Here is a 13199-nt window from a genome sequence, read left to right on the forward strand (position 1 = left end):
TCGCGAGGAACACGTCCGAGTTGCAGCTGCTTACTCCCGCCGCCTGCGAGTGGAGCGCCATTCCCAGCTCCAGGGACTTCACTTTCACCAACCTGTTGCCAACTCCCTGTCCCTGTTCCTTCTCTGCGATGCTGGCGCAGGCCTTCAGCGCAGCGACGAAGCTCCGGGCGTCCCGGACGCAGCCCTGCCGCTGCATTTGCTCGTGCAGCTCCAGAGCCAGATGACCATCGCCGTTCTCCGCGTAGGCGAGCATCAGAACTGTCCACGAGACAGCATCACGCTGCTGCATGGCGTCGAAGACTCTGCGAGCGTCGCCCAAGCTTCCACACTTGGCGTAGACGTCCAGGAGAGCGTTCGTCACGTAGATGTCCGTGTCAAGCCCGGCATCTCTGGCTTCTCCATGCACCCGCGTTCCCCTCTCGAGGGCCTCGGCCTTGATGATCGAGTTCGTGTCCACTTGCCGCGAGCTTTCTTTCTCGGCAAGACCACTGCAAGCTCTCAACGCGGCAACGAAGCTCCGGGAGTCCGGTGCTAAGCTTTGTTCGCGCAAACGCTCGAAGAGATCCAAGGCCAGCTCCTCTTCACCATTGTCGGCGTGTCCCAGCATCAGCGCGTTCCAGGACACCACATTGTGGCAGCGCATGCGATCGAAAACTCTGCGGGAGTCCAGCAAGCTCCCACACCTTGCGTACAGGTCGACGAGAGTGTTGTTCACGAATATATCCGTCACGCAGTGCTGAAACCGAGCCGCCTGGGAGTGAAGACCCATCCCCTCCTCCAGCGCCACCATCTTGTCGCCACTTTGATCCGCTATACTGCCGCAGGCTTGAAACGCAGCGACGAAAGTTCGAGCGTTTGGACCGCAGCCTCGATCTCCTCCTCTCAACCGAGTGAATAACTCCAGCGTCACCTGTGGCTCTCCATTCTCTGCGTATCCCAGAAGCAATGCGTTCCACACCACCACGTCGTGAGAAGGCATCCTGTCGAAGATGAGCCGAGCATCAAGCATGCTGCCGCAGTTCGCATACATGTCCACCAGGATGCTCGAAACAAACACGTCTTCGCAGCCACTTCTCGAGGCCTGCGAGTGAATCGCCATGCCTTGCTCGAGAGTCCCCAGCTTGACACGCCTGCCGCCAACTTCCAGAGGCTTTTTTTTCGCTGCGGAGCCCGTGCACGCCTTGAGAGCGGCCACAAAAGTCTGAGCATCCGCTTGCTGAGAGCTCTCGTGTTGCATGCGTCGAAACAGCTCCAACCCGGTCTCGTATTCTCCGTTGTCGGCATAGCCCAAGATCAATGAAGTCCAGGACACCGCATTCCGGGACTCCATGGCGTCGAAGATCTCTCGAGCCTCCGCCACATTCCCACACTTTGCGTACATGTTGACGAGGCTACTGGCCACGAAAATGTCGGAGTCCTTCCCGTATTTAACTGCATCTGCGTGAACTCTCCTTCCGTTTTCGATGTCGCTCGAGCTCGTCGAGGCTTTCAGCGCTGAAAGAAGAACGGGAACGCTTGGTTTCACCCGGTGGAGTGACTGTACGATGGCTTTTAAGATATCAGCTGGGCCTCGGAAGCTCTTGAACTTCCGCTGCAGCATTCAAGCACTGTCATACCTCGTCCCACCGAAGACCCAAACTCAGGAAAACCCTAGTAAAACCTCTGTAGAGTTACAGATAGCAACATTGATCAGTTTGACATTTTTTAAAACGTACCAATGTATCAAACCTCGATTTTTCGTGAATTTGCCGGTAACAGTGAACCTATCGATTGTCGACACTGTAACTTGGAAGAGCAAATCACTGTTAACAAAAAACGGAAAAGAAAAATACATACCTCTTCCAGATAATTCCATTCGAGACACTGCATATTTTCCGGAAAGCTTCGAAGAAAAAGGAAAAACGGTTCTTAGCATTTCTTCGTCTTGTCTTCTAAAGGAAGGCTCTTTGTTCCAACGCCATATATATTGACGGAAAACAGGCAAAGAAAAAGAGCCAAGCCAGCGAAGGAGCGCTTGCCTGGATAAAGGCTTGAGGATGCCCGGATGACGGCAGGGAGCGTATGTGGAGCTGGAGATGCTCAGTAAAGGGCTGGGTCCGCTCCTTCAAGGACCAAAAACCATGCTAGGTCCTTTGCTCCAAGTACAGTGGTCTGATATCAATAACTCACATCAGTTCGTTTGTAAGGAAGCTTAAAAGAATTTAGACGTACCCATTCCTTATGCTGAAGCAACTTTGAGGGTAAGCTTCACGTTCATGGCTGCCAATTCTGCTGCGAGATACCGGAAGACGAATGGCATGGCAACCTTGACGACTCCAGCATTCGACTGGCAGACTTTGCAGGTAGCCTTCTTGGGTTTGTTCCGAGCACCGACTGCGGGCTGCTTTGAGGGTACCATCAGAGTTGACAGCAGACTCCCGCAAGTGGTGCACACGTCTCCAACGTGGTAGTCGGAGGATGTGTGCAATCGATCGTGTAGTAAATACGCTGCACCGTGTGCAAGTAGCGAGTCACGCTCCATCTCTCCAAAACGTATGCCTCCACCGAGCTTGCGACCACCTACTGGCTGTCTAGTGACGGGATTGATAGCACCGAGCGAGCGGACCTGGGATAAAGACCACATTAATCCGATTTTCAGTTCTCCGAGTTGAGTTACCTGAAACTTGTCCGAAACCATATGTCGCAGTCGCTGATAATACACAACACCGATGAAGATCTCACAGGTGAGTTCCGTTCCTAGCAAACCGCTGTACATAACCTCGGTGCCATGGTAATTGAAACCGTGCTGTGCCAGCTGCTCCCCAAACTCACTAATCGCGGGATAATGCTTATCTTTACCCTTGTAGCCGCTTCCTGTTTTACCATCTTTTGCATCTAAAGCTGCTGAGCTGCTTCTAAAGGGAGTCGAATCCACGTACTCGCCTCGAAGAACGCCGGCCTAAAATAGGCATGAAGCATAAGGAGCACATCGCTAGTTCGCTAGTACCTTGGCAGCCATAGACTCCATAAGCATACCGATCGTCATACGAGACGGGAATGCGTGGGGATTGATAATAATATCGGGACGCATCCCGGTGACAGCCGAAAATGGCATGTCGATATCTGGCCACAACTGTGACAGAATTCCTTTCTGTCCATGGCGACTGCTGAACTTGTCACCAATAACCGGGTTTCGATCATGGCGGAACTTCACAGCGATCTGCAGAGAAAGCCAATTATTGGCATGCATCGAGATAAGGAGATTGTGACCTTTTGAAGTGGGTCTCTGCCATGCCCGATGGCAATGACGGAATCTATGACGACATTTTCTGCAGCTTTAAGCTTATGTAGCTTCGCATCACCAGTCATTGTATTCAAAACACTGCAATAAGGATCTCCATTATGCATAGTCTGCAGAGAAAACGATTAATAGCATTTCGAGCGGATTTAATCAGACCTGGCCAATGTGTGGAAGACCGTCCACGTCAAGAAAATTATGTATATTTCTCTTCCCAGTTGGTCTTGAAAAGAGGTTCACAATTCCATCAGATTTTTTTTGCAGCAAACTTAAATCGACATGCTCGGTCTAAAAAGAAAAAACATATCAATTTACAAAGGACAAAGCAAAAATCACTGTCAAACAGCACCTTATAGATTTGTCCATGTGCTAAACCTCTCTCCATCGATGATTTGTTCATAATCATAGCATCTTCCATGTCAAAACTACATGAAAACCACTCAAATTCAAACCTTAAAATGGATCTCAGTTAGCTTTACCCTGTGTACGCTAACACTGCAACAACAGCGTTGGTGCCAAGTGGAAATTCGTCCATGTTGTACTTTTTGTAATTAACGTTGCGCGCAACAGGAGACTGAGGGTTCTACAAGAAAAGCAAAGAATATGGCTAACACAAAGAACACTTAAATCTAGTCTTACCTGAAGATTGTACATTTTGTGATCCGTTCTAAACTTCAAAGCCTGTGAAGCAAAGCCTAGCGTTTGTTTTCCCATCTGTAGAAACTGTTAGAAAAACTAAACGTGATGTAGCGCTCGTATAAACCTGGCACTGGTACATATTTCGAGGACTTTGATTGTGATCCGACCAAGGTGTTGAGCTTGCAACCACACTCAACATAGCCGTCGGATGCAGTTCAATGTGAGTTGCTGGTGGAGCTGAAGGTGTTCGACCGCAATTTCCTCCGTCGGGGCATGCAATTTCCATGTATGCCTGCACATAGAAGCTTAAAAGTGAGCTTATAAAAAATTATAAAACCTGTTCGAAGGCAGAGATAAGTTCAATAGCTCCTGTATCAAGTTGCTTCACTGGGCGAAGAAACCGTGATGGCGTCGTGTACAGAAACAAGCCAGGGTAAGCTCCAGCATACGTGCAAGGAACATATCCAATCTCTAGATCGATAGGGACCTGCACTAACACGTTAGTTCAAGCAGAACAGCAGTAAAAAACGGTGGCAACCTGAGAACCCTTGGTCACTTTCAAACTTCGTAAGTGAGAAACGGTTTGAGGTATGTTTCCAACCGGCATATAGCCGAGTACACACCCGTCAAGGAGAACCGCCAGATACTTGGGAGGGCCTGACAACGCCAATAAAGGTGAAATCGAAACCATGCCGAGTTGAGCTAACACCGTAGCAATAGTTCGATGAATAACCTTGGGGTCCTTGGGATGATTATTTTGATCGAGGTCAGTGGAAATTTCTGAACAACAGAAAACCGAGTTAGTTCCCGTGACATTGAGCAAAATAAAAAGCTTACTGCACAATGAGCTTAAATGAGTGAGCAACCCACAAGGTTCACCATCGGGAGTGTGAACGGGGCAAAGAAATCCCCACGATCTACACATCCATAAAGTTAAAGGGACTGGAGTAGAATCAGTGTCCTTACTCTGGTAGTAGCTTGCGCACGGATGTAGTTCTCTGTCTTGCAAAAAAAGCTCCCCTATGGACGGAACGAAAATGAGATATGAATCTGAAAAAATTCAGCTTTTCGGCTACCACGCTAAAACCATTTGCCTAAAGATGAGAAAATGAGCACCACAAAGAAACACGTTGTACTCAACCTGCTGAAGGTCCATATGCGACTGGGATTGAATATTTCCAGTGCTTAATAAATATTCAATCCGTTTGCCTATATCCACAGCATTATTTTTCTCCACAATTTTTAAAACCTTTGCATCTGAAAAGAGAAGTTTGGCCGCCATCAGAAAATGAAAACGCAAATCATACGGTCGCTTAAGTCGAACTCTTCCTTGAGTTGCATTTCCCTTTGCAACAACCTCTTGCACCTGTAAAGCCAGTCTTCTAGTCTATCCTGAAATACATATTTGTAACCAAAGCAGAACATTATTTGTAATGTTTACCTTCAAATAGATATTCATCAGATGTCCGGGTAGTAAGAGCTCCTGATGTTGTAAAGTATCGGAACTATCAATCGAGGCCGACCCATCCACAACCGCAAAAAGCTTGTGCAGCATATGACTGAGCTAAAAAACACAATTAGACCAAGAAAACACACCAATCAACTTACATGAGCAAGTTAAACTTATCACGGAAATTGTCCAAATGTACAAAGACAAATCTCCTCAGAACATCCTCTCCGACCTGAGGATGCGAAGACGAGTCAAACACTTATGAAATAACGCTAGTCTTACCTCGGCGTTGGACATACTAGACAGCGCCTCCAAAGGAGTCCGAAATGTTTCACCTGGTTTACAGTTCGCATATAAAAGATAAAAACAAAACAAAAAAAAAGTATTTCCATCAGGCTTACCAATATAACGAAGGCAATCCAAACGTGTAAGGCAAGGTTGTCGTTGCGTCTCTTCAATAATGATTCTTGCTCTTTGACTTATAAGCTGGCTTCCAACTGCACCTTTGGACTGCTCTTGCCCTTGGACGTGGATGCCACTCAGCTGCTCGAAAATTTCTCGGTCACTTGTGTCCATGAACGCCTGCACGGACAGTCAGTAAACAAAAGATGCAGGTAACGTAGCAGCACCTTCAAAATTATTCCGACCGGAATCACAAACTCCTGCCTCCGAATCCTGAAAACATTTGCTCAGTCGTAACAAGCAATAACAATGTTGTGACTTACACAAAACCAAGCCTAGCCGTGCCATGATGCAGGTAGTAAAGTTTGATAGTTGACCCTGTTTGGTCTGGTCTCACACATCTGAACAAACACAGTAACAAAAGGGCCCATAAAACCGCCTATGTATACCTCATCATCAACCCGATGTCAGAGAATCCTGCTCCTCTGTTTTGAAACGCATTTCTCCTTATAGCAATTATCTGTTCAAACACATCCCAAAGTTCAAGCGCCATGATATTTTCTATGCGACCATACATGATTTCGTTTCGGTACAATGAGCATTCGTATGATTCTTTCAATTCCTTTCACAATGAAGTACCTACAAACAAGTAGCTGAGTTACTATCAGGAAAGGTTTGAAGGTAGAGACCATACCCTCCCATCTCCGTGCCCTCCTCTTTCAAAGAAATAAGCTTTTGTGGCGACAAGCCTCTCAAATGGCAAAGGCTCGACTACAAGAATTTACTCAAATTTAAGGAAGAAATGAGAGCAGAAACCAAATACCTTCAACATTATAGGCAGCTTTCCAAGCGAAAGTTGATGGTGTCTAGTCATTGAACCGTAATCCAAGATAAGCTGGATATTGAGCGCGCCAGTATAGCTCAAGAACCCTTGCCGGCACTACGATAAAATAAACTATAAGGAAGAAGAATCAAAGAAAAAAACTACTGCTCACACCTCCTTTGGAAGAAGACGATGCTCCATTGCCTTCTCCTTGAGATCCTTCACGGGCGGTTGGACAACAGGCTTGTCGAGCGTCAGTGCCAAAACAACGTCAAGGGAAAATCCAAAATCTCCAGAATGAAATCCATCTAGCAGTGCAAGGCAATGCGCCTATACTCATCCAAAGGATATAAATCAGCTTATTCCCAGTCGAACCCTGCTCGATCTCCACCGGCGCGATCCCCTTCACTGCTTCCACCAGTCCCCGCTGCACGAAGTAGTCGAAGGAATCGATGTGAGGCGAGACGAGATCCTCCAGCGCCTTGTACGCTGCGGAATCGGGAATGCGCGGCGGTCGAGATGTCGTCGCGCCGTCCTTCTCCTTCTTCCTCTTCTTCTCCATGCCTAGAACCCTAAACCCGCAAAACCCTGGTTATAAACGTGATACCTTTATATGCCATATTTTCCTCGTCGGCGTCTCATTCGTGCCAGGTGTCGCGCTTTTGGTTCGTTGGCCAGGGTTTCTAAAGAGTAGCGTCACTCTTGCTGCGGTGCCCCACTCTCTTCGCTCGATCGATCTGCAGTAGGGTAAGTAGAGCGCAGCGCCGCATTTCCATCGATTTTACTCGCTCAGCCGATCGCCTTGATCTAAAAGGTAGATCCTAGATCGCGACAGATGGCCGCGTCTCCTGCTTCTCAGATCTCGCAGCTTTCGACGGGATTGCCGCGGCAGAGCTTCCTGTTTGGGGATAGACCGCAGTGCTTGAATCTGAGGAGAAGTAGCTCGAGCTCCAATTGTCTCTCATCGTCAAAATCAGGTACTGGAGCTCTGTTCTACCTTTTTCTTCTCCTGGCTTGATGGACGCTTCACTGTGTAGGATCTCCTAGAGCGGTGGATTCCGTGAGAGATCCCAGCTCCAATCTAGTGGTGTGTTTTGGAGAGATGCTTATAGACTTCGTTCCAACAGTAGGGGAAGTTTCTTTGGCCGATGCTCCAGCGTTTAAGAAAGCTCCTGGAGGAGCTCCAGCCAATGTTGCTGTTGGTATCTCTCGGCTGGATGGAAACTCTGCTTTCATCGGTAAGGTGACAATCTAATCTATGATCACCTTTTCCAGCTTTCAAACAAAATTTTCTAAGTTTTTTGGTTCTCCACCACTTTGCTTTTACCAGGTTGGAGAGGATGAATTTGGTTTCATGCTCGTGGACATTCTCAAAGAGAACAAGGTGGAAAGCAAAGGCATGCGTTTTGATCCCGGTGCTCGCACGGCTCTCGCGTTTGTGACTCTCCGCAAGGATGGCGAGCGCGAGTTTATGTTTTACCGCAATCCTAGCGCGGATATGTTACTTAAGCCTGAGGAGCTTGACGCTGACCTTATCAAGCAGGTATCAAAAGTATTACTTCACATCACTTGCGTTCTTACTTGGCGTGATAACTTCCAGGCATCCATTTTTCACTACGGCTCTATCAGTCTCATCGCGGAGCCTTGCAGATCCGCTCACTTGGCCGCGATGAAAATTGCCAGAGAAGCTGGAGCGGTCCTCTCGTATGACCCCAACTTAAGACTTCCGTTGTGGAGCTCGGCAGAGGCTGCGCGCACAGGCATCAAAAGCATTTGGAACGAAGCCGATATCATCAAGGTTTGTGTGAATGAGTTCTTTTATTTTTCAAAGGTCTTAAGTTTCCAAGTTTCTAAGTTTGCTCGGTGGCTTTAAAATTTGAAGATAAGTGAGGAGGAGATCACATTTCTAACTGAAGGAGGTGACCCTTACAGCGATGAAGCAGCTCAAGCTCTCATGCATCCAAACTTGAAGCTCTTGCTAGTGACCGAAGGCGAAGGCGGCTGCCGCTATTACACAAAGGTTCCAGTTTTTCTTTTGTTTAGCCTTGTCTTTCCTTGGTTTTTCATGTTCGCTTACTGTTACAGGAGTTTCTTGGTCGTGTGGACGGTATCAAAGTCGACGCCGTCGACACAACAGGCGCAGGCGATGCGTTCGTCGCTGGAGCCTTAACTCAGCTCGTAAAAGAGCCATCCTTGTACAAGGTAAGATTCGTTGCGTTCCTAGAAATGGAGAATGAATCAAATGTTTTTGTGTCAGGACGAACCGAGGCTGAGAGAAGCTCTCCTCTTTGCAAATGCTTGCGGTGCGATCGCAACTACGGAGAGGGGAGCAATCCCCGCCCTGCCGTCGAAATCCGCAGCGTTTCAACTTATAGAAAAGTCGTCTGCCAAAGTCTTGCAGCCATGAAAGTTTTAAGAACACAATTTTTCCTCTTTTTTATCCTGCTTTGGAACTTTTACATTTAAGATATTTAATCGCGAACTCTAAAGTGTTATAGATCCCGTGGCAGCACCGAAACAGTCTAACCAAGTCAATCCTACTTTTATTGACAAGAAGAACACACGAGTCCCCACAGCAATGGCGATGGCAACATCGGCACGAAGTGTTCTTTCTTTTCCTCTTGATCTTATCTGTGCATCAAGACAGGAGTAGCTTGAGCGGCCTCCCGCAATTGTGGAAAAATACGAGGGTGTTGGTGTTGTCGAGAGGATCAACTTGGCTGGCTATGATTTGGAGCGGCTGGATCTCATCGGGTGCGAGCTCCCGTCAATGCTTGCATTCAACGCTTCTGCGAACAATATCTCCCGCGTTGGCCCGATTCAACAATGCTCACTGTCACAGCTGGATCTGTGTCACACCAAGATCTATGGCCACATTCCAAAGTAGACATCGCAACTTCGATCGGTCAAGGTTTTGGTCTTGGGGCGTAACAATCTTACTGGGCGATTGCCTGATTCGCTAGGGAACTGCTCGAATCTGGAAGAGCTTAGCCTTGAGCTCACTGGGGGGATACCATTGAGTTTGGGCAACCTTTCTCACTTGGCTACCATAGATCTGGGATACAACTTTCTTACAGAGAGACTGTGTATTCGGGGACAATGCATTTCAAGGACTTTCTCTTCCACATAACAACTTTAGAGACGCTTAACCTCAGGATCCTAGTTCTCTCTGGTAATTTACTTACTCAGAGCTCCATTGCTCAGAGCTATAGCAAACTGAGAAAGGAATGACAACAAGCTCAATGGCTCAATCCTCGGAAGACTAACTGGGCGATTGCCTGATTCGCTAGGGAACTGCTCGAATCTGGAAGAGCTTAGCCTTGAGCTCACTGGGGGGATACCATTGAATTTGGGCAACCTTTCTCACTTGGCTGCCATAAATCTGGAATACAACTTTCTTACAGAGAGACTGTGTATTCGGGGACAATGCATTTCAAGGACTTTCTCTTCCACATAACAACTTTAGAGACGCTTAACCTCAGGATCCTAGTTCTCTCTGGTAATTTACTTACTCAGAGCTCCATTGCTCAGAGCTATAGAAAGGAATGACAACAAGCTCAATGGCTCAATCCTTGGAAGACTAAGTCATCTCCAAGTTCTCGGCTAAGGTATCAGGTTTGAGTGCCGCATGACTGCACAGAAAGACCCAGCAGAACCACCAGTTGCAAAGCTAATCAAGACCATAGCCGCTACATTGTTGTGTGCAAGAATTAAAATACATATCAACTTTACTTGGGACACAGTGTCACGCGGACATGCAAGTCTCCTTCACGTACAATGGATCTCCAGAACTGGTTGTAGCTGTGGGCTGCTGAATGATCTCCAAATTGGCTTACCTTCCAATGCGGGTGTTGGTATCTAAGCTTGAACACCTCAGTGTTCTGGATAGCAAACTCTTAGAAAAAGATAACCCGAAGCCTATTTTGCTGATTTAAACACATTTGAAGTCTGAAGGAACCATGACATAGCAGAAGTCATGCCACCAGACCTTTTGAAGGGAAGGCTCGATATTTAAGATGCTGAAATGTCTCTCGTGCTCTTATACACGTACGTGTTTAAAGAGAGCATCCATACTCACCACATCTTTTCCACCAGGGGCAGCAGCAGGGTCTGGCCCTGGGAGGGCAGCACGCAAAGGTTGGAAACAACGACCTGCAGCTAATCCTTTTACTGCACGGAACCGGGGGCGACGGTCTTGGAGAGGGTGGCGGCGGAGATGGCGGTGGTGGAGATGGCGGTGGTGGAGACGGTGGTAGCTTCTGTTTGACGGGAAAGTAGACGAAGCCATTCACTCCACATCGACCCAGTGGAAGACCATGGTTTCCACGCTGCAGCCTCATGTAGCCTTGCTCTCCCCAGCTTGTCCCCGCCGAGTTTTTGATGATCCAGTAGTCCTGGCCGTTTTCGGATCCGTAGCCGACGATGAGCACTGCTAGATACGGAGTTGCCTGGTCATCTTTGCATGGGCCCTTGTAAATCCCCTGCATTTTTAGTTCAAAGGCTTCAGCGACTTGTCCTTCACAAAAGAAAAAAAAAAAGATTTTTTACTGACCCCTTTGTAGCGAAGGAACTCCGGCGCATTGCCATCGATTAGAGCTGTCACGGGCTGCTTGGCAACCTGCGCGACCATGTCCGTGTCGTCGCTGGAGCCATAGAGATTGTCGAAGTCGTCAATGCCGACGGAGTAGCGGTTCTGGAGAGCACAACTTTAGTAAAAAACAATGGTTCACGTACTTACATGTTTTCGGCAGGTGGCATTGAAACCTGTGAAGTGGTAATCCGATGCGATCGAGAGGCCATTGCCTGTTTCGACGAGGTACTCAAATGCGTTCTGGGGAAAGCCGTTGTGGCAGCCATTGGTGCCATAGCTCCGGGAGCAATCCAGCAGCTGCTGCGCCGACAGCTCCACCAAAACTCCAGTTGCAATCTTGTTGATTCCCTCGATGGCTTCTGCCGCCGCGAAAGCCCAGCTACCATCTTTCCATCCATGCCATAATATAAATATAAAGTGAGAAAGCAGGATTGAAGCTGAAGTCCAAGACTTACTCTGGCATCCTTTGCGATCTTTCACAGGTGTGACAGCCCCCAAAGTCCTCCAGTCGATGGATTTGGGGACAGAGTCGACGTCGCCAAACATTCGGATCCCTGCATCCCCCTCCAGAGTACTATCACTTGCGGCATTTGCATTTGCAGCAAGCAGGAGGAGGAACGAAATCGAGACCAAGAGATGAGGAGACATTCTCAGAGAGTCGTTGAAGCATGTAGATACTAGAGAACGAAGGTTTATAAAAGCATTTCACAACAGCCCACGAGACTCATGCGGGTGTAGGCACTATCAATCGTACATGAACAGACTTTTTTGCTTTGACAAAAAACATGTGCGAAAAAGAGAATTCATGAGGTCTTCACTTTTCCCCACGGCGGACTAACCACATTTTGCAAAGATTAAAGATGGTGTGACATTTTTCTTTCTGTTTCTTTGGCTTCTTCAAGAAGATTGCCTTTTTGTGTTGAAATTACTTTTCCATCATTATCTATTCGAATTTTTCTTTTTCAATTTTTGAAATGTTTAAGGTTAAGTGTTTTTTAATTGGGCCTATAAATTTAAATTCAAAAATTTATATTTAGGTTTTGGATCCAATTATGTTAATTAACTAAAAGAATCACCATGTTAGTTTGGTCCACTAAATGAGATTAGCAATCCACCACACTTATCTTGACACTTTAGTGGACTGTGAAAGAACCCATCCACATCCACATTACTTTCCAATCTCTATAGCAATTGTAAGAAAATTAATGAACTCTTTTCTAAGTTTACACCAGAACCACCACATTAATTTTCACTTGCTATAGCTATCTTCATCTTAGAATAAATTGACAATCTGGTCCTAACCAGCATTAAAAAATTCAACTTATTATATACTACTATTAACTAATAATTCTCAAGAATTAACTAGGGTTTATGGACTACACTGAATCTTCTCGTGAGTTTAGGGTTTATGGATTCCTCGAAGCTCCGGCTCGTGAGCGGCAGCGTCCGGCAGCGCAGTTCAACACCGCTCGCCCCACTATCGCAATGCCTCCGTCCCGACAGGAGCACGGAGAATCCGCGCGTGTTGATCAGGGCAAGCGGCGAAATCCTGGCATCGCAGCAGCAGGGTCATTCGATCGGGCAGCAGCTGCTCGCGCCGCCGCCGCCCAGTCCCGCCCGCCAAATCCCGCGGGAGCTGGATCCGCTGCGAATGCCCGAGCACGTCGCGATTATAATGGATGGGAACTCTCGCTGGGCCAAGCTCCGGGGATTGGCCACCGACAGGGGGCACGAAGCCGGCGTGCATGCATTGCGAGAGATCGTGGCCGCCTCCAGCCGCTTGGGTATTAAAACTCTCACCGTCTTTGCCTTCTCCACCGAGAACTGGCGTCGTCCCACGGTGCATTCCTTTTCCCCTTGTTGTTCTCCTTCCATTTTGATGAACTTGCCTCAGGATTGCCGTGATCCAGATTGAAATCCAGTTCCTGATGCAACTGTTCGAGAGAGTGATCTCGGAGGACTCCATGAACATCTTCACGTAAGTCTCTAGTTTCTTTTCCTAGTGTTTGTTTATCAT

General features: G+C 47.5%; 5 protein-coding genes across 6 annotated transcripts; 2 read left to right on the forward strand and 3 right to left on the reverse strand.

Moving 5' to 3' along the window:
* Nucleotides 1-11: 11 nt before the first annotated feature.
* LOC112343905 (pentatricopeptide repeat-containing protein At1g11290, chloroplastic-like) lies at nucleotides 12-1822 on the reverse strand (the record flags this gene model as incomplete). Its single annotated transcript, XM_024668001.1, has 2 exons — nucleotides 1729-1822; nucleotides 12-1662 (listed from the first exon to the last, which is right to left on the reverse strand). A coding segment is annotated over exon 2 (1589 nt), but the record flags the coding sequence as incomplete, so codon positions are not given.
* A 61-nt stretch (nucleotides 1823-1883) lies between these two features.
* On the reverse strand, nucleotides 1884-7367 carry LOC9641079 (DNA-directed RNA polymerase I subunit 2). The gene is made up of 29 exons (XM_024668003.1): nucleotides 7311-7367; nucleotides 6943-7144; nucleotides 6766-6848; nucleotides 6592-6708; nucleotides 6463-6539; nucleotides 6344-6407; nucleotides 6218-6288; nucleotides 6092-6169; nucleotides 5996-6041; nucleotides 5768-5948; nucleotides 5649-5701; nucleotides 5525-5598; nucleotides 5358-5475; nucleotides 5224-5308; nucleotides 5058-5173; nucleotides 4883-5010; nucleotides 4754-4833; nucleotides 4455-4696; nucleotides 4254-4403; nucleotides 4041-4208; nucleotides 3917-3991; nucleotides 3757-3860; nucleotides 3627-3702; nucleotides 3437-3565; nucleotides 3250-3390; nucleotides 2987-3199; nucleotides 2657-2938; nucleotides 2212-2605; nucleotides 1884-2151 (listed from the first exon to the last, which is right to left on the reverse strand). Exons 1-28 carry the CDS (start codon nucleotides 7365-7367, stop codon nucleotides 2219-2221), a joined length of 3597 nt encoding a protein of 1198 aa, XP_024523771.1. The 3' UTR covers nucleotides 1884-2151; nucleotides 2212-2218.
* LOC9641077 (probable fructokinase-7) lies at nucleotides 7234-9080 on the forward strand. 2 transcript variants are annotated; one of them, XM_002994431.2, is made up of 8 exons: nucleotides 7234-7338; nucleotides 7406-7568; nucleotides 7629-7834; nucleotides 7922-8134; nucleotides 8192-8389; nucleotides 8474-8611; nucleotides 8677-8793; nucleotides 8849-9080. In XM_002994431.2, the coding sequence occupies exons 2-8, from the start codon at nucleotides 7427-7429 to the stop codon at nucleotides 8996-8998; spliced, it is 1164 nt and encodes a 387-aa protein (XP_002994477.2). In that variant the 5' UTR covers nucleotides 7234-7338; nucleotides 7406-7426; the 3' UTR covers nucleotides 8999-9080. The 2 variants fall into 2 exon arrangements, with proteins under 2 accessions (XP_002994477.2, XP_024523768.1); XM_024668000.1 differs by having other exon boundaries at nucleotides 7410-7568.
* Nucleotides 9081-10487: 1407 nt separating this feature from the next.
* On the reverse strand, nucleotides 10488-11869 carry LOC9641078 (zingipain-1). Its single transcript, XM_024668004.1, has 4 exons — nucleotides 11638-11869; nucleotides 11330-11568; nucleotides 11144-11284; nucleotides 10488-11072 (listed from the first exon to the last, which is right to left on the reverse strand). Exons 1-4 carry the CDS (start codon nucleotides 11828-11830, stop codon nucleotides 10647-10649), a joined length of 999 nt encoding a protein of 332 aa, XP_024523772.1. The 5' UTR covers nucleotides 11831-11869; the 3' UTR covers nucleotides 10488-10646.
* A 717-nt stretch (nucleotides 11870-12586) lies between these two features.
* Nucleotides 12587-13161, forward strand: LOC9641076 (ditrans,polycis-undecaprenyl-diphosphate synthase ((2E,6E)-farnesyl-diphosphate specific)). Its single transcript, XM_024668002.1, has 2 exons — nucleotides 12587-13022; nucleotides 13077-13161. Exons 1-2 carry the CDS (start codon nucleotides 12591-12593, stop codon nucleotides 13095-13097), a joined length of 453 nt encoding a protein of 150 aa, XP_024523770.1. The 5' UTR covers nucleotides 12587-12590; the 3' UTR covers nucleotides 13098-13161.
* Nucleotides 13162-13199: the final 38 nt, after the last annotated feature.

This window comes from Selaginella moellendorffii, unplaced genomic scaffold (assembly GCF_000143415.4).
Source record: "Selaginella moellendorffii unplaced genomic scaffold, v1.0 SELMOscaffold_298, whole genome shotgun sequence".
Classification (NCBI taxonomy): Eukaryota; Viridiplantae; Streptophyta; class Lycopodiopsida; order Selaginellales; family Selaginellaceae; genus Selaginella; species Selaginella moellendorffii.